This window comes from Phoca vitulina, unplaced genomic scaffold (assembly GCF_004348235.1).
Source record: "Phoca vitulina isolate PV1807 unplaced genomic scaffold, GSC_HSeal_1.0 scaffold62, whole genome shotgun sequence".
Classification (NCBI taxonomy): domain Eukaryota; kingdom Metazoa; phylum Chordata; class Mammalia; order Carnivora; family Phocidae; genus Phoca; species Phoca vitulina.
This window is the reverse complement of record NW_022589765.1, coordinates 1,041,302-1,064,997: the sequence shown is the minus strand read 5'-3', so window position 1 is coordinate 1,064,997 and position 23,696 is coordinate 1,041,302. Positions and strand designations below refer to the sequence as shown.

General features: G+C 38.1%; 1 protein-coding gene across 1 annotated transcript; it reads right to left on the bottom strand.

Annotated features, from left to right (window-relative positions):
- Positions 1-37: 37 nt before the first annotated feature.
- Positions 38-4,340, bottom strand: LOC116623923 (DDB1- and CUL4-associated factor 12-like protein 2). The gene has a single exon (XM_032391445.1). The coding sequence runs from the start codon at positions 4,338-4,340 to the stop codon at positions 2,949-2,951; it is 1,392 nt and encodes a 463-aa protein (XP_032247336.1). The 3' UTR covers positions 38-2,948.
- Positions 4,341-23,696: the final 19,356 nt, after the last annotated feature.

The window sequence follows — 23,696 nt, the reverse complement described above, 5'->3', positions numbered from 1 at the left end:
ACCTGCAAAATAATTAAAATTATTATAATTTTAGTATTAAAGAAATATTTTGCTGTTTCAGGCTTATGTGGTAATAGCATTTGAGTAAAATAAGCCTCTTCAATTTTATATTCCCTGCACCTCTATTTTTTTTCTTCATTAGTTTTTAGGATCCTTGATAAACTTTTCTATTCTGCTTTCTTCCAAAAGGGAGAGTTTCCCAACATTTCATTTCACTCACCTTCCCAGCAGTGAGAAATCTCATTCTGGGATATATAGCCATCTCTTCACTGGGTATGTTCTTCTGATGTCAAATAAGCACTTCAGTTTCAGCATGTCACAAATTGAGTTGATCACCCTCCATATATATCCTCTGTGCCTATATTCTCTATATTCACTTGTTGCCACTATGCATTTACATTCAAGCCAGAGCCTTAGAGTCCACCTAAATTTTTTGGCTTTCTTCCACCTTCTACCATACCAAACACTGTTCATTTTATTTTCCACATTTTTCTAAAAACTTCCTCCCTCTCCACACTTACCTCAAATATCCTAGTTCAGGCTCTCATTATCTCCTTCTAGGATTTTCTTTAGTGACATCTGATGTATTGAATACAAGTGAAATGAAGGTGCAATATACCAGAGAATCCTACTAGGTCTAGCTAAGAATCTAAGGAATGTAGTACTTTGTAATCTATCTCCAAATACATGAGCCTGAACTGTAGGTGTTCTCTGCCTTTGGTTTGACAGTATTTTTATTGTTTGCCCTCATTTCCCCATATTCTTGATCTTTGTTTCAGAACCTACTTAGTATTCTGACACAAATCTAACCCAGCCACAGTGGCTTGGAAAGGACCAAGATCAAGCCGATATCTGATTGTCAAAAAGCACAGAGTTTGATGACACATGTTTGGCAAAGGTGTGCAGATGTGCATACGCTATTTATGGGAGGTTAAGTTGGTAGGACCTCTTTGGAGGGTAATTTGGCAATGGCCATTAAATATAAAATTGATCCAGCAATTCCATTTCTAGGAATTTATCCTGCAGATATGCTTACACATGTGCACAAAAATGTATGAACCTAAGTGATCACTGCAGAATAGTTTATAGTAATAGAAAATAAGAACCAATATACATGCTCATTAAAGGTGTAATGAATAAAGTATGTTCCAACCATATAGGGGAATACTATACAATTAAAAGTAATTAGGTATGTATAAGGTATGTATAAGAAACAATCTCTAAAATTTTGTGATAAAAGCGGCACAGATATGTGCAGCACATGCTGTCATTTCTATAAAAATTGCATACACATACATATATGCTTATATATGTATCAACCATCTCTAAATGGATACAGATACAAAATGTACTGCTTGTGATCTATGGGCAAGAGATCAGGGATCCTAGGGTATGAGACTTACTTTTCACTGTACACTTTTTATACAGTATGACTTTTTGGTCATATGCATGTATTACTTAAATAAAACAAAATACAAATAAAGACCAAGTCTTAATAGATGTAGTTTAAAATATTAGGAATATGTGCATATGTAAAATGGTATACATATATGCCATTTCCTCACATGGGAACATATACATACACCAATATACAGTATATGTGAGTAGGTAGCTATAAGCACAACATGTACTTGTTTCATAAATAAAAGTTTGTTAAATCATCTTAAAAACACAAGATACCTAATTATCCCAACCTATAGCAAGTATATTTCGATAAGGTATTCAAAATGTTATTTAATCTTTTAACCCATGACAGTAGCATAAGTTTGCTTTTCAAAAACAAATGTACACAGTTAATGTGTGCACAGTTGATGTTTCAGCCTCAGTTTCTCTCCTGGAAGATTTTGACTTTGATAAATATATTCCTAGAAGGACAATTAAGAAAAAATAAAGTGTATATTGAAGCATTCAAAAACTTTAACCTAGCACTTAATTGCTAAAATACTAAACATGTTTTATTTTTTTCTACAATACATCACATACTCAAATCCAGATAAAAGAATTATCCATGTAAACAATAAAAAAGTTGTCAACAACATCTGCATTGAACACAACAGCTGACCTTTCTCTGTAAATGGCTGCCTGCATAGTGTTACCTAATCTTTAAAGAAATGTTCACCCTAAAAAGTACTTCCCGATTGTCCTGCCACTTATAGGCCAGTTTTGATTAGCTATGGAAATCTGTAGCATAAATGCTACCCAGGAAAGCAGGCCATAATATAGCAGCTTTAAACAAGAAGGCTGAGGGCCTGGGGCTATTGATGCTAAATTTTACTGAATAATCAAAATTGTGATTAATAGGATGACCACCACTGTAAAATTTCTTGATTAAGAAAACGTATTTTTAAATATTTCATGTACCAAAAATATACAAACACCTAGGTTCCAAAATCCAAATGAAACAGGCGCCAAATGGTGGCAATCTACATCTTGAAATGCATTTTCTAGAGCAGGGCTAAACACCTGCCCTGTTATATATATGATGAGTAGTTCCTCTAACCAGCCCAAAAGATACTTTTTGGCACACATTTTCCCAAAATACCATACATATGAAATGTGTAGAAGACCTGAACATACTGTTGAAATACCGGTAAAATTGAAGTACTGAATTGTAGTGGGAACCATGTCTACATCACCCCAAAGAAAAACCATATATCAATCATTCAGAGAACACAATTAAGGATTAGACAAAATTCTTTGTAAGAGAAGGCAAAAAAGATGGTTGTGTTGGGGGAGGTATAGAAAAACGGTAAGCCAAGTTTTGATTGCCCAAAGATCAGCTTTGCTCTATCTCTCTCTCTCATACACTACGGACAGGTAAGTTGGGCACTTTCCACCTCGAAGACAAGCGTCACACTGAGTTCAAAAGCACAAACACGGCGTGAGGAAGGAAAGTGAGAGGAGACTGGAAGGTAAATCCGGGCACTTTGAGAACACAGGAGCCATCCTTAGCTCCAGAGGCCTGCGTAGTTCCCATGGAGGCCTGAAGGGAGAGGTCCCCCAGCCACGAAGAGCTTCATCTCAGGCCAGTTGTAGCAGTGGGTGTAGAGAGCGTTGGGGAACTCGCCGATCCCACCGAAGTAGTTCACCCACAGGTCATCGTGGTTGAGCCAGCCCCTGCCACAGGTGAGCTTGAGCTTCCTTCCTGAGGGCCCGGGAGAGGAGTCCGGGCTGGCTGAGGCCCTCTCCTCCAGGAACTTCTGGGCGCGGATGTCATAGAAGAGCAGGGAGCCATGGCCCGTGCCCACGGTGATGATATGCTGGTAGAAACTCAGCGAGCGCACACCCGTGCCGCCCTCTCGGGAGCACAGGGGCCGGATGTTCTGCTGACGTTGGCGCGGATCTAAGAAGGAGACATGGGACTGGGAGCCCACCGCGTACAGGGACAACTCATCACAGTAGGTCAGGCACACGTTCTCCCGGCAGTAGGGCAGCCTGATGGAGAGCAGCCTGGACAGAGTGCTTCGGGCTTTCCACAGGTGGAAGTAGCCGTCCAGGGACACCGCTCCCAGCTCCTGGTTCTTGCCGCTGAAGGCCAGAGCCCGCACCTTGCGGTTACTGGGGCTGGTGCTGGACCTGGGGATGGTCTCCATGTCCCTCGGGCGGATGTGGGCGTACACAGGAAGACCCGCGTCATTGTGCCAGGCGATGCTGCCGCTGAACATGTCGGGATCCATCCGCCACAGCGCCACTGTGCCGTCGCGGGAGCCGCTCACAGCCACTGTGTCACTCATCCAGGCGATGGTGAAGATCCAGTCCTTGTGGCCATGGCGGTCGCCCAGGCACACGGGGTCCAGGGTGGGCAGCTGGTAGACGGCCAGGCTGTTGGGGTTCTCACCCCCAGTGGCCAGAAGGGTCTTGGAGGGATTCAGCTCGATGGCGTGGATGCCGCAAGTCGGCTGGGCCCGGGCCAACCAGGGCCCCCGGTCCCGCATCAGGGGGATGCGCGTGATCTGGCCCGAGTGCACATCCACCACGAAGAGGGTGTTACACTTGGTGCCACACACCACCTGCCTGGCGTTCAGCCACTGCGACGCGAACACCTTGTTGAGGGTGCCCAGGGCCAGCTCGCGCTCCCTCAACAGCTCGGGCAGCTTCTGCACCGCATAGCCCCGCAGCTCGCCCTCGGAGTCCGAGAGCCCGGAGCCGCCCCAGCCGCCCACCTCGCGGCCCTTCAGGTAGTGCACCAGCGAGCGCCGCGTCGCCGGCCGCTTCTGTTTCTTGGGCAGCAGCGGCCCCTCCGCGTCCGCCGCCGCCAAGCCCTGAGACGACGAGCTCGCGGCGCCCGCCTCGATCGCCGGCGCTTTCCGCTTCCTGCTACCTGTTTGCTGCGGGGCCATGGTGGGCGGCGGGCGAGTGGCCGCGGCGGCGGCGGCGGCGGCGCGACGGCGGCGGCGGCGGCGCGTGGCACCCGTGTTGGCCGTGGCGGCGGCGGGGAGCGCGGCGCGTCCGCGTCAGCCGGGAGCTCGGGCTCTCAGGGGCCAGGAGGCGGGCACGACCGCTGGGCGCGGAGCCTACCAAGCCCGGGACGCGGCAGCGACGAAGGAGGCGAGGGCGGCGAGGGCGGCGAGGGCGGCGAGGGCGGCGGGCCGGCCTTGGAACGCGGGCCGGAGGGAGCGGGGCCCGGGCGGATCGAGGGCGGAGCGCGAGAGGAGTGCGGCGGCAAGGGCGGCGGCGGCGGCCGGGATCTAGGCTAGGGCGGGAAGTGCGGCCGGCGGGGCGGCTGGAGCGAAGTCTGAGTGGGACGAGGACGACGCTGGGGGACCGAGTGTGAGGGGGCGGAGGCAGCGGGAGGAGCCGGCCAAGAGCAAGCGGGGGGCGCAGGGTAGCACACGCCAGGCTGGGAGGGGTCGGAGGGGGGCGGGAAGTGGGGGATGGAGCCCGCAGTGGGGAAACTCACCCAGGGCCAGCGCTAAGGGATCCCCAGCAGTCTCCGGAGGACACATCCTAGTGCGCCTGCCCAGGTCCTCTTGCTATCCGACTCCAGGGCGTTTCACTATCCTCAGGATAGCAACCAACTGGCCTTCTTAAAATCCCTACTTAAATAAATTCTGAAAGCTAAAATAAAGTCAAGTATGAAGCTAGAAGGAGCTCTAACAATTATATGTTATATGCACAAACGTGTGCTTAGTGCAATCCCAGGAGACCATTTACTACAATTAGTTCAAAGACTAATTGCAGCAACCCTGAACTTGACAAAGAGTGGGGATGTTTAGCAGAGGCAGGAAGACACCCCCCCCCCTTAGATCTGTCCTTGCAGCATACCTGTCTCAGCCCCTCTGCTGGGAGTGTGTTATAAATTTTCAACCAATTTCTTCTTAATTCTCAAATTGAGGTCCCTGAGTTTCCGCACCAGATCCCTAAAGGATGTGTTCCAAATGTAGTTGCCTAGGCCCCACTTCCTGCCGGAGGTGGAGTGAGGACTCTATAATCCAGGGCAGCCTCAGGAACCTTGAGGACTGCATTGAGGGTGGGGCTGGGGGCTGGGGGTAAGACAAGGGTGTTCCTCCATTGTGTTGGGTTCTCTTGAGCCTTAGAGAGGAACCATGGAGTGGAGTGGAAGAGGTACAGGAGAAGGATACCTCTTTTCCTGCTCCAGGTAGGAAAGGTTCAGTCCCCATTGTCGGTCCCAGAAGGAATCCCAGGTTCCTGGGCATAGCCTTGTCTTGCATGGGAGGGCCCTTGGGGCACTGGTAGGGGGGAATGCATGGATTTCCATAGGCACAGATGGTGAAGAACTTTCCAGAAGGACGTAACCACATAGACACAACGGTGGAATGTTCAGATTATGGGTTTAGCAGTCTCAGAATTTGGATGCTCCGTATCTGGCTTTGCAGCTTCAGAGCAGCCAATTTGGTTGGCAAGCCTATATTTAGACGTGTTCAATTGCACAGTGACATGAGTGGCTGGTAGCTGACACCAGCTCTGCAGACACCCCAGTCTTCCTCTCCAAAACTTTGTTTGCTGAGTGGGTACATGTGAGGAGGTGAATTAACTTTTCTGATCAATCAAGGGAGAGCATGGGATTTACTTTGTTGTTGCTTTTCTCCCCCTTCTCCCAGCCCCTTTTGCACCCTCACCTCAAATGCACAAACTCCAAGTACCAAAACCATAGACCCTTTGCACCACTCCCATCCAGCTGGTACATCCCAATACCCACTCCTCCCCCATATTCCTCCCTATGTTTAAGGCCCTATCAGGAGGGTGAGGGTGGTGGAGAGGGAGTGACCTGACAATGAAAAAAATGTTGACAACTTCATAATTAGAATGATATTACTAGAGAATAAATGACTACAAATTTATTTAATTTAATCTACCATATGTTTCATTTTTAATTTCACCTTAGAAAAATGGGTATTATATAGTAAGGCTTCATGGCATACTTTTTACTGTTGTAGAACAAAATAGGCTGAACATTTGGGAGATGGATAGATACAGATAGGTATAGCTTGCTAGATATAGATATATTTCAATTGTAAAAGTAAATTCTTATAACAATTATTATTTATTGAGAGCCTATTTGTGGCTGGAGGACTGTGCTAAACATTTCAAATGCACATTCAGCTTCACAATAACTTTGTGAGGCAGATTCTATTTTTATAACCATATTTTAAAATGAGGGGCAGAGGCCCGGAAAGACTAATGACTCCCCCATGGTCACACAGCTAGTAAATGGTAAAGTCATGTTGTGAAATCCATGTCTGACTCCAAAGCTTTGAAGACTAACAACTGCCCTATATTATTCAATAAGTACAACTTTTCTATTTCCATCTCTTTAAAAACTATGTAAACTATCCCTATGATGGAAATTTTACAGATGTTGCATCTTGTGCACTTTTGAAATATAGTCAGAATTCCTAAAATAAATGAATAAATACTGAATGCAACTTATGTATAGCACTCCAAATTATAGATAAAGGCAAAAATATGATCTGTGAGATATATTTTCTTTTTTACAAATTCTTTTTAATTAATATGGAATATAATAAATATGCCTACATTGTTGTAAAAATAACACCCGTAAAAATAGTCCAGGCATTATGTCTCTCCACTTTTTTGATAATATATTTATGCAATATTTGTGTATAATGTGTTTGTAGTCACTGTTCAGGTTACTATTTTGTATTGATAAATGAGGTGTGATAATTTCATCTAAAATACGGTACCTGAGACATATTTCATTTATGTCTACACTTTCAGATTTTTCTGAGTTTTTTATTTAAAGATGTAAGATTTAAAGACCAGAGTCAAGTGATATTGAGAAATTTAGAGTGTTGTATATCAGCTTGCAAATTTGAACCTTTATTTGTATCTGATTCCTTCCATTTTTAGGAAAACACAATGTCTGCTAAAACCTAAAGTTATACACAGTACATTTATAGTTAAAGTAGTAGATGAAATGACATGATAACAAAAAAAATTTCATGGCCTTCTGAGTGTCAGGGTCTCTATTAGGTATTTTTGTTACCTATGAGGGCCACTGTGTATGAGTGTTAACATCTTGTCAGTCATTACTAATTTATTTCTGTATTCATTACTGCTTTTTGCTACTAACATACCCCTGATGAATTTGTATTAGCCATACCTATCTCACCTACACCAGATTCCCCTTCGTTGGGTGGGGGCTTATATGAGTGGTTTCAGACCACTGTCTCATCCTGTTCTCTAGTTACTTCATATGTTTAAATGTTATTTTCTTAATCAGATTGTAAAGGCCTCAAGGGGTTACATAACATTTCCTACTACAGTCACACCACCACATAGTTCTAGGTATGCACTAAATGGTTTATAAAACTTGTGATTGTCCTGTTAATAAACTATTAGAATAAAGGAGAGAAAGAAAAATGAAATATCAAAAAGTAGATTTTTGAAATCAAATTACTTGAGTTGTGAAAGTGAAGGATTTGAATTGATTTGTAATAATGCCACATAACTTGTTTGAAGTTAAATTTCAAACAAGTTATGTGACATTTTTCTATCACCTATCTATTTATCATCTATCTATCTATCTATCTATCTATCTATCTATCTATCTATCATCTCTCATCATCTATCTATCTATCATCTATCATCTATATTTATATGTGTTTCTTTTCAGCTTATCGGACAATTTTATCAACTGTGTCTGTCCAGCTTTCTAATCTCTGAATGAAGAAAAGGATCTATTTAGCCAGTAAACAAGTTAGGTTACCAATTTAAAATTAGTTAAGGCAGAAGATTTATTTCACTATGGTGGCATGAATATAAGTTTGGTTATTAGGTATGATTCAAATTATTTTGAAAATATTACTAATTTTAGCCTCAAAGCTAAACGAGAAAGAGAAAAGTGGGATAATAGCAGAACTGGTGGGTCAGTAAGTAGACTTTTAGAAGAAGTATTCAATTATGAAAGTTTATTTTATACATTCTTCTATACGAAAATAGATCTTATGAATATGGACTTCATAGATTGGAGCAGATTCTCAGGTACAAAGTCATCTGTCTTCAGAAATGGGATTATATAATCATTTCTGATATATTGTGTAATGATATAAAGTAAGGCTCTCCCTAACAATATTGTTGACATCTTGTCTACATTTGAAGGTATAGCCCTTGCATTATCTTTATCAATAAATACAAAACACTAAAAAATGAAATATAGTTAATTAAGCTTATTTTAAAACAATATATGATAATGATACCTTGTTATTTATAATACACATTAGGCAAACTGTTCTTGAATTATTACATTGGATAAATTTTCACCTAGTCTCTAATTATAATACAGTCCTACCATTTCAAGCTGTGACCTTGTCAAGTCTCCTAAGATAAGCAGCTGTGAACCTGGTTTATAGTCAGATGGGAGGCTTCCTCCAAACCTCATGATGCAGAAACTGGTAGAGATGACTCAGCAGGCTATGTTTCCCCTACAAAGGCACTACTAAAGGCATATGGTGTCAGATGGGGGAATAAAGGAAAGATTTATCACCTTATTTAATTTACTAGAAACAGAATCATAGGGAAGAAGGTAATTTTGACTCCATGACCTCTGCTTTGCCCTACACCTTTCCATCTTCTCTAAGAGGAAGGAATGTGTCAGAGCCCAAACTGGGGCTTTGTTTATTTTTTTATTTATTTATTTTTTTTTTTAAAGATTCTATTTATTTATTTGGGAGAGAGAGAATGAGAGAGAGCACATGAGAGGGGGGAGGGTCAGAGGGAGAAGCAGACTCCCTGCCGAGCAGGGAGCCCGATGCGGGACTCGATCCAGGGACTCCAGGATCATGACCTGAGCCGAAGGCAGCCGCCCAACCAACTGAGCCACCCAGGCGCCCTGGGGCTTTGTTTAATAAGAGAGTAGATTCAGTGTTATCATATGTTTTATGGGAGGCACAACAGTGTAATTGTCAAAGGAGTGGACTTCAGAGCCACATAATGTATTTTGAATTCCGGTTCTGTGGTTTGCTGGCCTTGGAACTGGGTCAGTTGGTATACTCCCTTTGCATTTAGTCCCTTATCTATACATGTGATGATAATATCACCTGTGCTCTGGGGTTGTTTTGATGATTAAATGAGTATATACACACACTAAGAACATGTAAACCCTAATGGCTTTCCCTGCTTTCCCTTATTTAGCTTTACAAGGACAACTTGGCTATGGTAGTGAGGGTTTTTGAGTGCACACTGCAGTACAATGCACACTTACCATCACCAAAGTCTAGTACATGCAGGGATAAAATGTTTGTAGAGCTAGCTTCTTGTGTACTCACGTACAGCTCACCAATCTCTATTATCTTTCCAATCTATAGATAAATATTTATATGGGAAAAATGTATTGTGGGAACAACTTTATAGTGTGCTAGTAGATTATCAAGGGATATTTTGGAAGGTTTTTTTCTGTGAACCAGCCAGATTGGGGTTCCTGCTCCTAAGAGATACCAATATAAATATGTACCCCCGTACAAAGAATAGATCTCCGTTTAGATTTAGGACTTTTCCCACCTGCTGATAGTAGTTAAATTGAACAGAAGTGACTGAAAAAAAGTATCTGGATTATGCTCTAATGTCAGATAAGGTACATAAAGGAAGGCATGAATGAAATTATGCCTCTGAAGTTCATTGATAAACAATTCTATTCCATGTTCTGTAGTGTCTTAATTGGATATAGATACCAAGTTATTATTTTTCCTAACTTAGATACCAACTTACTCCTAGCTTCAACCCCACCATGTATACCAATTTCTTCTAATTCTTTATCTTTGTCCTGAAATGACATGTCCAACTTCCTACTTGACTTTTTGGATATCAAAACAGAACTTCACAGTCAGCATGTATAAACTCAAGATCTTGATTTTGACCCCTACACACTTGAACTTTTATTGCCTCCTGTCTTCTTTTTTTAATATATTGCTTCCTGTCTTAATGAATAGTACCACCATCCATCCAGCTGTGCAAACTAGAGTCCTAAGAATTATTCTTGACATACAGTGCTTCCTTATATTCCGGCCCAGTATCCTTCTTGTTAACATTTTCAAATCCACTCAATTCTCACTCTCTCCATTACTACCACCTTTTCCTAAGCCACTATTTTGTCTTGACAAGACAACTACAGTGGCTTCCTAATTGATTTTCCTACAACCATTTTTGCTCTCCTCCATTTGGTTTTCTACACTGCAGTCAGAGTGATGTTTCAGAATGCAGATATGGTCATGTCACTGTACTGATTTAAACAAACCAATGCTATTGTCTTAGGATAAAGACCCCAATTCTTAATGCAGCCTATAAGGCCCAGTATGATATGACCTATATTCTCCAGCCACATTTCTACTTTCTTCTCATTACTTTTCCTGCTCTAGACACACTGGCCATTTTAAATTTCATCAATGATATTATATAATTTCATGCCTTGGATCCTTTTTGGCATGTTGGTCTCTGTGGCTGGAATGCTTTCTATCTGTGTGGTCTCCCCACCTTTTACCCTACACAGGAACCTTACCTTGCTAACTCCTTACCTTTCAGGTTTTATTTTTTTTAATTTTTTAATTTTTTTAATTTTTTTTAAAGATTTTATTTATTTATCTGACAGAGAGACAGCAAGAGAGGGAACACAAGCAGGGGGAGTGGGAGAGGGAGAAGCAGGCTTCCCGCTGAGCAGGGAGCCCAATGAGGGGCTTGATCCCAGGACCCTGGGATCATGACCTGAGCTGAAGGCAGACGCTTAACGACTGAGCCACCCAGGCGCCCTACCTTTCAGGTTTTAGTTAAGGTGTCACTTTCTTAGGGAAACACTTTTTGACTCCTCAGACTAGGTCAGGTCTATCATACATAGGAATCCCCTTAACTTTAATGGAATTTACCACAGGTGAAATTGCATGGTTAGTTCTGCGACTCTTTGTTTAATATCCCTATCTACCCAAAGATTGAACAAAAACTCCATTAAGTACAGAATTATCGACTGTGCTCACTACCGTATCTCCTGTGTCTAGCATATCATAGAAACAATCAGTATTTGCTGAATAATGCTGACTGAAATTTCAGAGACCCTGGATCTCTGTTTAACTGGGTAAATCAGAACCCAATCCTTCATGCTATTTGATCAACAACCTCTAATTTAACACAGCTTGGAGGGAAGAACTTTTGCTACCTTCAAGTCATATCTCAAAAGTTACCTCCATTATGATAACCTCTTTGACTCTGCCAGATAGGTTTAAGGGCTTTTATACAATAGTACATACTTCCCTTATAGCATTTAACATTCTTCATTGCAGGGATTGACTTGTCTAATTCTAAAATAAGTGCAAACCCTTTTAAGTAGAAATATTTTTTAAAAACATATTTGGATTCCTAGAACCTAGCACAGTACCTAGCATATAGATGGTCCAGACACATTTGCTGAATGAATAAACAAATGAATTCAGCTTTTATCCAAACCCTTGCTAATAAAATATAGTAGCATTCTGAAGCCTGATTCATGTACTTTCAGTTTTATTCTTGAATTACCTCAGGCCACCAGACGACTGGATCACAGGATCGTATTAGTTTAGTATTTGCTGAATCAGTTCACTCACTTGCACTTTAATGTTATGCTTTAGGCAGTTATCAAAGGTCATTTAAAAAAGAGCCAGTTATATGGATATCCCTTCTGCATTTATTGTAAATCTGTTATGAAGGGCACCGTTTATCATATTGCTCAGTGTCCTCTTTATACAATGTCACACAGAAAATTAATTTTATAATTTAATGCCAAAATCTTTTATCTCTGTGGAATTATTATATTTTCTCCTTTCTGACCATGAGAAATATATAAGAGAGCAGACTATGAAGTCAGAGAGTCCTTGATTTGAATCTTGGCTCCACTTAGGAGTTTAGTTTTGTGACACTAGGCAAGATAGTTTTTCCAACCTTAGTAACTTCATCTGTAAAATGAGGATAATACCTATTCTCCATGGTTGGAGTGAAGATAGGTATTGTATCAAAGCACCTAGCAAAGTTTCTGGCACATAATATGTGTTCAGTATATGGTAACAATAATTTACTTTTTTCTTTCTCTCTTCGCTGCTAGGAAGCACAAACACAAATGTGATATTTAATCATAGCAGCTATATCAACTTTTCCACTTTTTCTCTTTCTTGATCCTGATTTTGATTTTTTGAATTTTATTCTTTTTTTAACTAAGTTTTTAATTTTAATTCCAGTATAGTTAACATACAGTGTTATATTAGTTTCAAGTGTACACTATAGCAATTTAACAATTCTATATACTATTCAGTTCTCATCATGATAAGTATACTCTGTAATCCCCATCACCTCTTTCACCCATCCCCTCCGCACCCACCTCCCTTCTGCAAACCATCAGTTTGTTCTCTATATTTAAGAGTCTACTTTTTGGTTTGTCTCTTTTTTCCCCTTGCTCATTTGTTTGATTTCTTAAGTTCTACATATGAGTGAAATCATATGGTATTTGTCTTTCTCTGACTGATTTATTTCACTTAGCATTATACTCTCTACCTCCATCCATGTTGTTGCAAATGGCAAGGCTTCATTCTTTTTTATGAGTGAATAATATTCCATTGTGTACATATACCACATTTTCTTTATCCATTCATCTATCAATGTTGAATTTTATTCTTTTTTTTTTTTTTTTTTTTTTTTAAAGATTTTATTTATTTATTTAAGACAGAGAGAATGAGAGAGAGAGAGCACATGAGAGGGGGGAGGGTCAGAGGGTGAAGCAGGCTCCCTGCCGAGCAGGGAGCCCGACGCGGGACTCGATCCAGGGACTCCAGGATCATGACCTGAGCCGAAGGCAGTCGCTTAACCAACTGAGCCACCCAGGCGCCCTGTTGAATTTTATTCTTAAAAGCTACCTCAGTTAATTATGGAAAAAGGCATATAAAACATATAAATGGATTATTACCTGTGAACTCTGAGCAACAAAAACCGTTAGAAACCCTAAAGTTTTAATTATCATAGACTGATGTAGAATAGGAAATGTTGAATTTGAGGACAGGGAAGAAAACCCCAGTATTTCTATAAGTTTCCCCCACTTTAGGTATCACAATATCATAAATACTACCATTAGAGTTCATCTCTCAGCAGATCTTGAAATGTAAATACATGAATATACATGAAGGTGTTATTGACTTGTTATCATCAATATTGATAGGATCAAAGATAGGAAGGATTGCCTAGAAGAAAAGGACATGAAGAAAAGAGCAACAGAAGGAGAAGAAAATGGTTAAAATATTTTAAGAAAAAAATCAGAAAATGAGGGAAGATCACAGAATATTGACTTTGCTTATATCCTAATTTGCTTCAGGCTGACCTTATAATACTATTCTTAAAGAAGTAACTTAAAGACAAAACAATTACTTTACAATATGTCATCTAGCTAAATAATAACATATTATAGAACATACATTTGAATTTATCACATATATGGAGAAAAATGGGTTTTGAAAACTGGGTGAGATGATAGGGCAATAAGGTAGTTTGAAACGTGAATGTTTAATGATTAATGGTTGCATTTATTCTACAATGATTTATTACATGCATATGATATGCTAAGAAGGTATTAGGTATTGGGAAATACAAATATTAATGAGACATAAAGTCTTTCCCTTCAATGAATTGCCATTCTAGTATGATAAAGTGATATAATGGAAGGGTCAGGAAAGGAGCTCAAATTTATTCACCAAACACTTATAGGGATAACTACTATGTATCAGGAACTTTTGAAGGACCTGTGGGTACATCATATATATTTTAAATTAAAATTTGTCATTCATATATATTTGCATATATTTTAAAATATACATATTTTATATTTAATTATAATAGCCTCTGATTTTTGATAACCTATGTTGCACTATGGTTTTACATATATTGTCTCTGTTCTTCACAACAAATCTGCACAATAAAGGGCATTCTTTCAACTTTACAGATGAAGACACTGAGGTTTAGTGAACTGAAATAACTAATTAGTAGAGATGAGATTCCAACCAAGGCCTGTGCCTTTTCCCCCATTGCACTGTATCTACTACAATAGTCTTTTCTTAGCCTTTACCAGCACAAAAAAAAAGGGTAAGTGGGCCACGAGGATGGGACCAGGTAAGACAATATGCTCCAGTCCCAGTGCCTGGCCGCTGAGTGATTTGGAGAGCTACCGAAATCTGGGTGGTCTTCAGACCTTCCTATCTTGCCCTGTCAGCATTTTGCTAGGTATGGTAGGTAACCTCTAAGGTGGTTCCCAATGATCCCTGCCTCCTAGTTTCCATGCCCTTACGTAAGCTCCTCCTCTTGCATTGAACTGGCCTAGTGACTTGACTGTAACCAATAGAATATGGCAAAGATAATGGGATGTCACTTCCCTGAAAGACTGTGACATTCCTCTCTACCCTCCCCACCCTCCCTCTCTTTCTTATTCTTTCACTGGCTCTCTCTGAGAGAATGCCAGCTGTATATTGTGAATTTGCCTTATGGAGATACCCACTTGGTAAGGAGTTGAAGTCAGTCTGCCTACAACCCCATGAGTGAGCTTGGAAGTGGTTTCCCCTCCCCTGCCCCCAAGTGAGCTATGAGATGAGGCCACAGCACTGGTTGACACCTTAACTGCAGCCTGATGAAAGACCCTGAGCTGTAGAAACCCAGGTAAGAAATGCCCACGTTTTCCTTATCTACAGAAAGTGTGAGATAATAAATGGTTTTTTTTGTTGTTGTTTGGTTTTAAGTTACTATATTTTGGGGTAATTTGTTCCACAGCAATAAATAATGTATACACTAGGGAACTAATGTTTCCCAGATTTGTGAATAGTTGATTCATCCAGAAGGATGACTGGGTACTGACTCAACAGAGTACATGACTTAAGTTATTGAAACATTAAAATATTTACTAGACATTTACCAAGCACCAGACCCAGGATCTATCATCTTAGTTTTTTAAAACAACTCTATGAAAATACTATATTCAACCTCATTTGGCTAATGAGGTAACTAAGACATAGAGTTTTCCCACAGCCAGTAAAGTAGCAAAGCTTTGATTATACCAAATACTGTGACTCTGGGGTGAACATTCTTAAACAGCCATATTGTCTCAACTATGCTATATATTCTCAGTATATTTCCTAGAGGTTTGCTAGGTGGTTCTCTCTTTTCCATTTTTTTTTTTTTTTGATGAGGAAATGAAAGGAATAGTGATCAAATTTAAAAATAGTGATCAAAATTTAAGCAGAGTGAATAATATACCTAACAGAAATATATATAATACACATATAATATATATAATATAATAAATTGGTGCAATTTTCCACATCTAGCATGGTTACATTTAATGGGAATATGCGCTGTATTTGTATATTTAATTAAAATATTTAAATGTAAAATGGAAGCAATGTGGCTTCACACTTAGAAACTTTGGGATTTTATTTGATAGTAAGCTCAAAGAGTGAATAACAGTCCTCTGATTTTAGGCTGTAGTAATAGAAGAGCAGTACATAGAATGAAGCAAGAGATAATTTTACTCTTTATAAGTATAAGTAGGTTAGATTATATGTGTGGTGCTGCATTCAAAATTGGCCACTTTATTGACCCACTAGAAGGGTGCATTATCAGGGCATTGTTGGGGGGGCTGCTGCCCCCAAGGGGACACTTGGAGAACTTGAGGGTGTGTTTTTTTTTGTCTTAAAGTTTAGTTTTACCTTACACATTTTAAACATTTTATTTTATTATAAATTTATTTTATTGCATTTGTCATTTATATTAAAGTTCAAGAAATGTAGTTTTTGATAGATTATGTGTCTAGGTAGGCTATATTATATATGAATTTAAATTCAGTAAAGGGGATGTTGCAAAATATGATCATTAGATCTGATGAGCTTGATAAGAACAGCGCTGGAACATATTTAGGGTAGAATGAGCAGGATGATGAGGAGACCTGAAACCATATCATTTTGGAAACTGTGGGAAGAGTTGAAGTGGTGTGACAAAGGGAAGAGAAATAATACTCTAGGGTAGCATGAGAGTTATTTTAAATATTGATGGCTTGTCCTCCAGAAGAGATACTAGAATTGTTTTATGTTTTTTCTAATAGCTAAAATGAGACCAACAAAGGAAATTCCAGAGAGCAGATTTCAGTGAGATACAAGGGAGACTTCTCCAACAAGGCATTCTATGATAGAATAGGCAGCTTCACACGGTTGAATTGCAAGTCACCACATGTAGTCAAGTACTATCTGCTTGAGCAACTAGTACATGTGAGGTATTCGATGAAAATGTGTTGAGCAAATAAATAAATTTCACATAAGAGATTCAATCATTAGATAGGTCATTTGCATTAGATAAACTCTAAGGTTCTTTCCTACTCTGAAAATTAGTAATTAAGACTCTAAGAGAAAAATACAAGTATGTTATATATTGCTGTAAATCATGTATTTAAGAATGTGGAGGCCACACATATGACAATAAAAAGAAAAATGAAGGCATATTTGATCTATATTTAGAAATGTTCAACTACCTATAGTGTAAAATAGGTGATGACTATCAATCTGTGCAAAATTGCCAAAGTCTCTTCTAATAAAGCATAGATTATTAGCTTAATTTTGGTAAAAATTTTTAAGTGGACAGGCTATGTAAAACAAGGAAATACTTTTTTTCTGCTAAATTAAATAACGGAAGAAGGCATACATGGCAAGTATTCTCATTTACTGGGATGTATGGTCTGGTGGCAGTAAATGAAAAATTCAGAAATGAGATTTAACTCATTTAACTCTCCTTATTAATAAATATTGATACACTCTTTATCAATAGACACTCATTAAGGATCTATTAAATGTGTAATGATATGTTAAATTCTGTAGAGCATCTGTAAAATAATGTCCAATGCCTTCAGAAAGCTTCTACTTTGGTTAGGAAGATAGGATGAAAATAATACAGCACTTAAAATAATTTTTTAAATTCTCAACTATAAAATTAAGTGCCAACATAAAGAATCATAAGGAAGTTATAAAATACCCTATAGGAGAGTAGAGAAGGAAATTACTCACTACAGGCTATGATATGGAGAGAATTCATGGAAGAGATGTGGCCTTCTTGAACCTTGAAGGTTATTTGGACAATATGAGCAGCATCATGTAAAAAATAGCCTAATGGAAGCAGAATAATTGTGTTGTGGAAAAGTGGGAAATTGACTTGAACAATTAAGCTAAGGGTCACCCAATTTATAGAGGGCCTTGGAAGTCATGAAGAGTAGTACCAGCAAATAGGGAAATAACATAGGTTTTTGAAAAGATGAATGATACAATGGGTGTATCATTAGAAGAAAATTAGATTAGCCATGGTTTACTGGTGGGTTTAATTAGGGGGAAAACGGCCTGTAGAGACAAGTAGGCTGTAATAATCCAGTCACAGGGGAATAATGTTTTAGAATGACATACTTTCCCTGGGAATAAATTTGGGGTACAAACATGTCTAAATAATACTAACAAGACTTGCATATTGTGTATTGCCTGAACATGAAGAAGAAGAATTAGTCAAGTGACTACAATATTCTGAACTTAAGAATTAAAAGCGAAAAGAAAATTTAAAAAGGCAGAGAGAGTAAGGAGGGGGATTTTTAAATTGTTTCAATACTGAACAAATGAATTTGAGAGGGCTCAGTAAAAAGCACCCTCATGACTTGCAAAATTCCTTTAAGATATATCTATCTTTTGATTTCTTCATAATAGCAGCTGCAAGTACAAACCGTTAGTATTCTTTGGCTTATACTTACACTGGAAGATGTAACAGATACAGTAGACTTTCGAATTTGTTAGTTAATAATGCTAAAATTCATGTTAATAATTCCTAAACAGAATATAGTGGTAGGTATTAGGGAAAACAGGAAGCTACTCCAGCACCATCATTGTTCTCATTCTTTAGAAACTTAGTAAAGGATAAAAAATATAGAGAGAGGGATGGAGGATAGAGCATTGAAAGAGGTAGAGGTTTGTAATTTCATCTCATCCAAATGTTCTCATTAACCATTTATCTTGACAAGAAAAACTCTATTCTGCTTTAAAGAACTGCCTTCAGCATCATTGCTTTTTGCAGGCAGATACCCTTAGTTTGGGCAGTACCCAAGCGATAGTATAAATATAAGGAGTTGACATGATTTGGGAAAGCATTCTGTATGCATGTGGGAAACTTAAAAGTAAATAGTATATTTGTTCATATCCAAATGTCCTAAGAAATTACTAATGGGACTACAAAACATGAAAAATAAATAAGAAAAAAAATCAAGAGGTTTGAATTTCTAGAACTTGGGTCCTGTCCATATTATGTCAAAACATCTGGTTTAAAATTCCAAGAAAATTGCATTCAAACCAGTTAGATATTATATTTGACTAGAGTGGATCACAGTGCACGGCACCTAGTAGGCATTCAATAAATGTGAATAATGATAGTAATGATTCAATAAAATTTTAAGCTTTTCAACATGTTGAGTTTGTAAGTAGCTAAAGTCTTACTGTTGTAAAAAAAACACTAGGCAACTAGACTGATAACTCTAACTGATTATATTGGTCACTTCAAAACTCTTTGTTTTGTGCCCTTTAACCTACATCTCCCCATTTCCCCCACCTCCTTGCCTCTGGTAAGCACTGTTCTACTTTCTGCTACTGTGTATTTGATTTTTTTAGATGATATGTGAGATCATGCAATCTTTTTCTTTCTGTGTCTGGCTTATTTCACTTAGTTTATTGTCTCCAAGTTCATCCATGCTGTCGCAAATGACAGGATTACCTTCTTTTTTAAGGCTAAATAATATTTCACTATACATCCATACCTTGTAATTTCTTCATTCATCCTTTGATGGACACTTAGGTAGTTTTGATGTGTTGGCTATTGTAACTAATGCTACAATGAATATAGTAGTGATTATTTCACTGTGTATATGCATAGCAAATCATCAGGTTGTACATCTAAAATATATATGCTTTTTATTTAAAAAGAAAATAAATTAAAAGAAAAAAAAACCCTGGGGAGGCATCTGCCTTCGGCTCAGGGTCCTGGGATCAAGCCCCATGTCAGGCTCCTCTGCCCCTCCCCCTTGCTCTTTCTCTCTCTCTCCCTCCCTCCCCAAATAAATAAATAAAATCTTTTTTAAAAATCCCTGGAACACCCTGCTTCCCTTTGGAATGTGTATAGAGTCCTGGTTCACACAAAGGGAATTGGACTAGAACTATCAAGACTTTAAAATTTGGTTCAGTCTCTTTTGTCTTTGTACAAATTATGCCAACAGTAGAAAGAATGAAAACAAGGTAATAGATGGAAACATCATTGGTAACAATAGAGAATAAACTCTCTAGGCTTTGAAATGAAGGAGAGATTAATTTACATCTACAGAACCTTATGCACCTAAATGAGCTATTTTTGTTCTCTTGCATGCGGTCTCTCTCTTCTGTTCCTGCTGGGTTCCAAAGACAAATCAAAATAAATTTACAGTAATAAAATTAAGCACTTAAACATGCTGTTCTTGTATATATTCATAAAGTTTTTTTTTTTCCCCCACCTACTGCTACTTGCCATGGAGTTTCAAATACTCTTTATTTCCTTAGTAGGAAAGCTGTTTTATCACAAAAGTACAAAATGTCATTTGGGAAGCTTAATAACTTTTAAAAAATTACATTGTAGACCGTAAAGAATGCAACAATTTGTGGTTGTTAGAGAAATGTTACTGAATACATTGAGTTAACATATGCAAACAGCAACAACTCTCCTTTCTTTTTTAACTTTGCAGTCAAAAACATTTTTGCAAGTTTTAGATGAAATCATGTTCTGAAATTTAAATCATATGCTTTCCTTGGCATGAGAAAGACTACTGACCTTCTTTAAGTACATAAAGCAGGGTGTTTCATGTTGTTTGAAGATATTTTGAGTTTACTTGTTAATGTGAGCCCTATGTGAACAAGGAGCCTTGCTTGAGCCTGTTTTGAAAGTGGAGGGAGTGCCAGATCTCAATTCTCCAGTGGAGAGCTGGCAAGTTGCCCTACTCAATATTCATCCACTGAGCAGAAAAATATTGATGTTCACAGAAGAAAAGAATTAAATATGCATTTTAAAAGTGTAAATAAAATGTGTCACTTTATAACCATTTGAGGATTAAGAGGAATCAGACATTCCAACTTTTATTGACACATTGACACCAGCAATGGTAAAAAAAAGAAGATAGAATGTCATAAGGTTTACTTACTGTGCCTTGAATTCTCATACTAATAAAAGTATTATTACTGGAAGCATATAAATATATGACTTATCTAATTTTACAGTCTCTGCCAACAAAACAGAGATCCAGAGTTATAATACTATACAGAAAGAGGGAAACAGAAGACATTTATTTGTCTTTTTTTAGCCCTGTGCTTTTATTATGGATTAATTTAATCCTCTCTGAGCTATTGACTCATTGATTTACAAAACTCAGGACATGAAGGTAGGCAATTTCACAGAGTACTTTGTTTGCTTGACCAGATAAGCAGATATTATTGGGACAAGTTAAAATGGCCACATACATATATTATTGCAAGACTCAATTATATTTGCTACAATGTGTAAATTGGCCCAAGATGTCACATTGAAGTTCAGCTATCCCCAAACCCTCTGACCTTGGCAATTAACAGTCTTGACAGCACTATATCACTAAGCAAAACTGGGGCAGATGGTGACTCTCAACATATATTCATTATGCAGCATAAATGAGTGAAAATAATGCTGCTTTTTCTTTGGGAGCATTTGAAAGTGGTGCTGTTAACAAATATTTTTTAAGTTGACATGGAACTTTAAAAATGAAAAACTTAGAATGATTTAAAAGTTCCAGAAATAAGTCCCTTCTATTTCATGAGTGATCAAAGTACTGAAGTAGATATACACCTCATTTTCTTTGTGCCCATCTTTCCATTAGATGCTCAATAAATATTTCTTGAATAAATGAATGAATGAATCTCCTATTAGCTTCTTAAGGAAAGGAACCATGATTTAAACATCTCTGTATCCTCAGAGCCTAACAGAGTGTATGACACAAACCCTCAGCAAAGATTTATTCCACATTTACTCTAAAATATAGAAGAAATGTATAAATACATCTCAAACTTATCATTAAGTTTCTTCCCATAAACCTCAAGCTCTGCAAAATACCTCTTATCTTGAATTCTTAAGTATCTGACGAATCTTATTTAGGGTAACCTATATATTTAACAAAAACATTTATATGTGAAATGTAAAAATAGTGCCTATCTGAGGAAGCACCTAATATCAAATTTTTTCAGCTTTATTGAGGTATAATTGACAAATAAAATTGTAATATATGTAAAGTGTACAGTGTAATGATTTGATATATGTATACATTGAGAAAAGATTCCTACCATTGAAAAAATAACTCTTTTTTTATATTTTATTTGTCAGAGAGAGCGAGAAAGAGAGCACAAGCAGGGGGAGAGGTAGGTAGAGGGAGAAGCAGGCTCCCTGCTCAGCAGGGAGCCCAATATGGGACTCAGTCCCAGGACCCTGGGATCATGACCTGAGCCGAAGGCAGGTGCTTAACCAACTGAGCCACCCAGGCATCCCCCAAAAAATAACTCTTTTCTTGATTGTTTACATGGCTTAGGAATGAGCAAAGCCTTGAAGGACAGATAGATATTTCTTTGAATTCTGGCTCCACCAAGATACAAACTGCAATCTGAGGTAAGTTATTAAACGTTTCAGAGTCTGTTTCCTCATATATAAAATATGGTTAATAATATTCCTCTCAGTTAACTAAATAACAGATATAAAATTCATTGGAGTATAACTAACTGGATAGGACAAATACTCAGGTATAATAGAGTTTTACAGATCTATAATTTCTGAATACTTTGTTTCTTACTGTCCATAGTTTTGTGAGTATCGCTAAGGTGCATTTAATTAAAATGAAATTAGTTGATAAATGATGTTTGAATTCTGACAAGAATGCTTAGACATTTATCTAGAGACAAATTATAAGTTGTGGGTTTGTACTATGCTTTAGTATTAATATTGCTATGTTTGGAGTTACATTAGAATCCTGGGTCTTTTGTTTCCTAGTTCTGACTTTGGAAAAGTAATTTAACCTCTCTGAGTATTACATCTCACACCTCTAAACTTTGGATAAATATACGTACTTTACCTGCTTCTAAGTTTGTTCTGAGAAACAAATGAGGTAATGGGCATGAAAATAGTTTGTAAAGTGCCAAGGACCCATGAATCTACCAAATATTTATTATCATGGCTTTCCCTGTGATTTCGCTTGCTAGTTATATTCATTCATTTGTTAGAACCTGTTATTTACTGGTTAAGAGAATTGATGGAGAATAATGACAGAAATTGCTTAAGAAACACATTACATATTATCTAAATAATAGATTTTTATTTCAGGCTCTAAGATAGTTATGATCCATGACCTTGAAAAAATAAATTACTTTTTCATTTTCTGGTCCTCAAAATGAAACCAAGAATAACTCTAATTAGTACAAGGTATTATGAGGATTGCAAAGGTAATAACACATAGTGAGATACTGGATTAAGAGGAACACTGTAATTGCAAATGTATCAGGGTATTTCCTATTGTCAGTAAGAATTTTTCATTATTCAATCTGTTTCTTTGGCTAAGAAAAGCGCTGAGTCAGATTTTCCCCCGCCATTAAACTACTATGTTAACATTTTACTAAATCAAACTGTAGTAGTTCCAAAATGCAATATAAGTAGCTCACACCCAGGGAGTAGTTTTTCCATTGTAAAAATCTGGCTTATTCATTCATGATAAGAACATCCCAAGAATGAGCCCTTAAAATTTACTATAGGATATTTCTCCAAATGTATAACCATTTACATTTAGTATTGACATTAAGAAATGTCATATATAATGTCTTTAAACTTTAGTAATAAGTTAAAAATGAAAGAACTAATTAAAATAAGCTGACAGAGAACCCCAGTTCATACAAAAATCTGAAATTGTGTTTTATTGCCAAGTAATGATTTTTCTAATGGCAGCTAGATAAAGGGGGAGGTGGAGGCCATGAAGGGGTGGAACACTGTTGGTAATAGAGACATTTAATCAAGAAACTATTGCAACTAAAATTTAAAAAAAATAAATAAATTTTAAAACAAGAAATAATCAGAGAAAGACAAATACCATATGATTTCACTCATATGTGGAATTTAAGAAACAAAACAAA

Bases quoted from the DNA above. Each gene is read 5' to 3' on its own strand.
- LOC116623923 (XM_032391445.1), bottom strand. From the start codon at position 4,340: ATGGCCCCGCAGCAAACAGGTAGCAGGAAGCGGAAAGCGCCGGCGATC.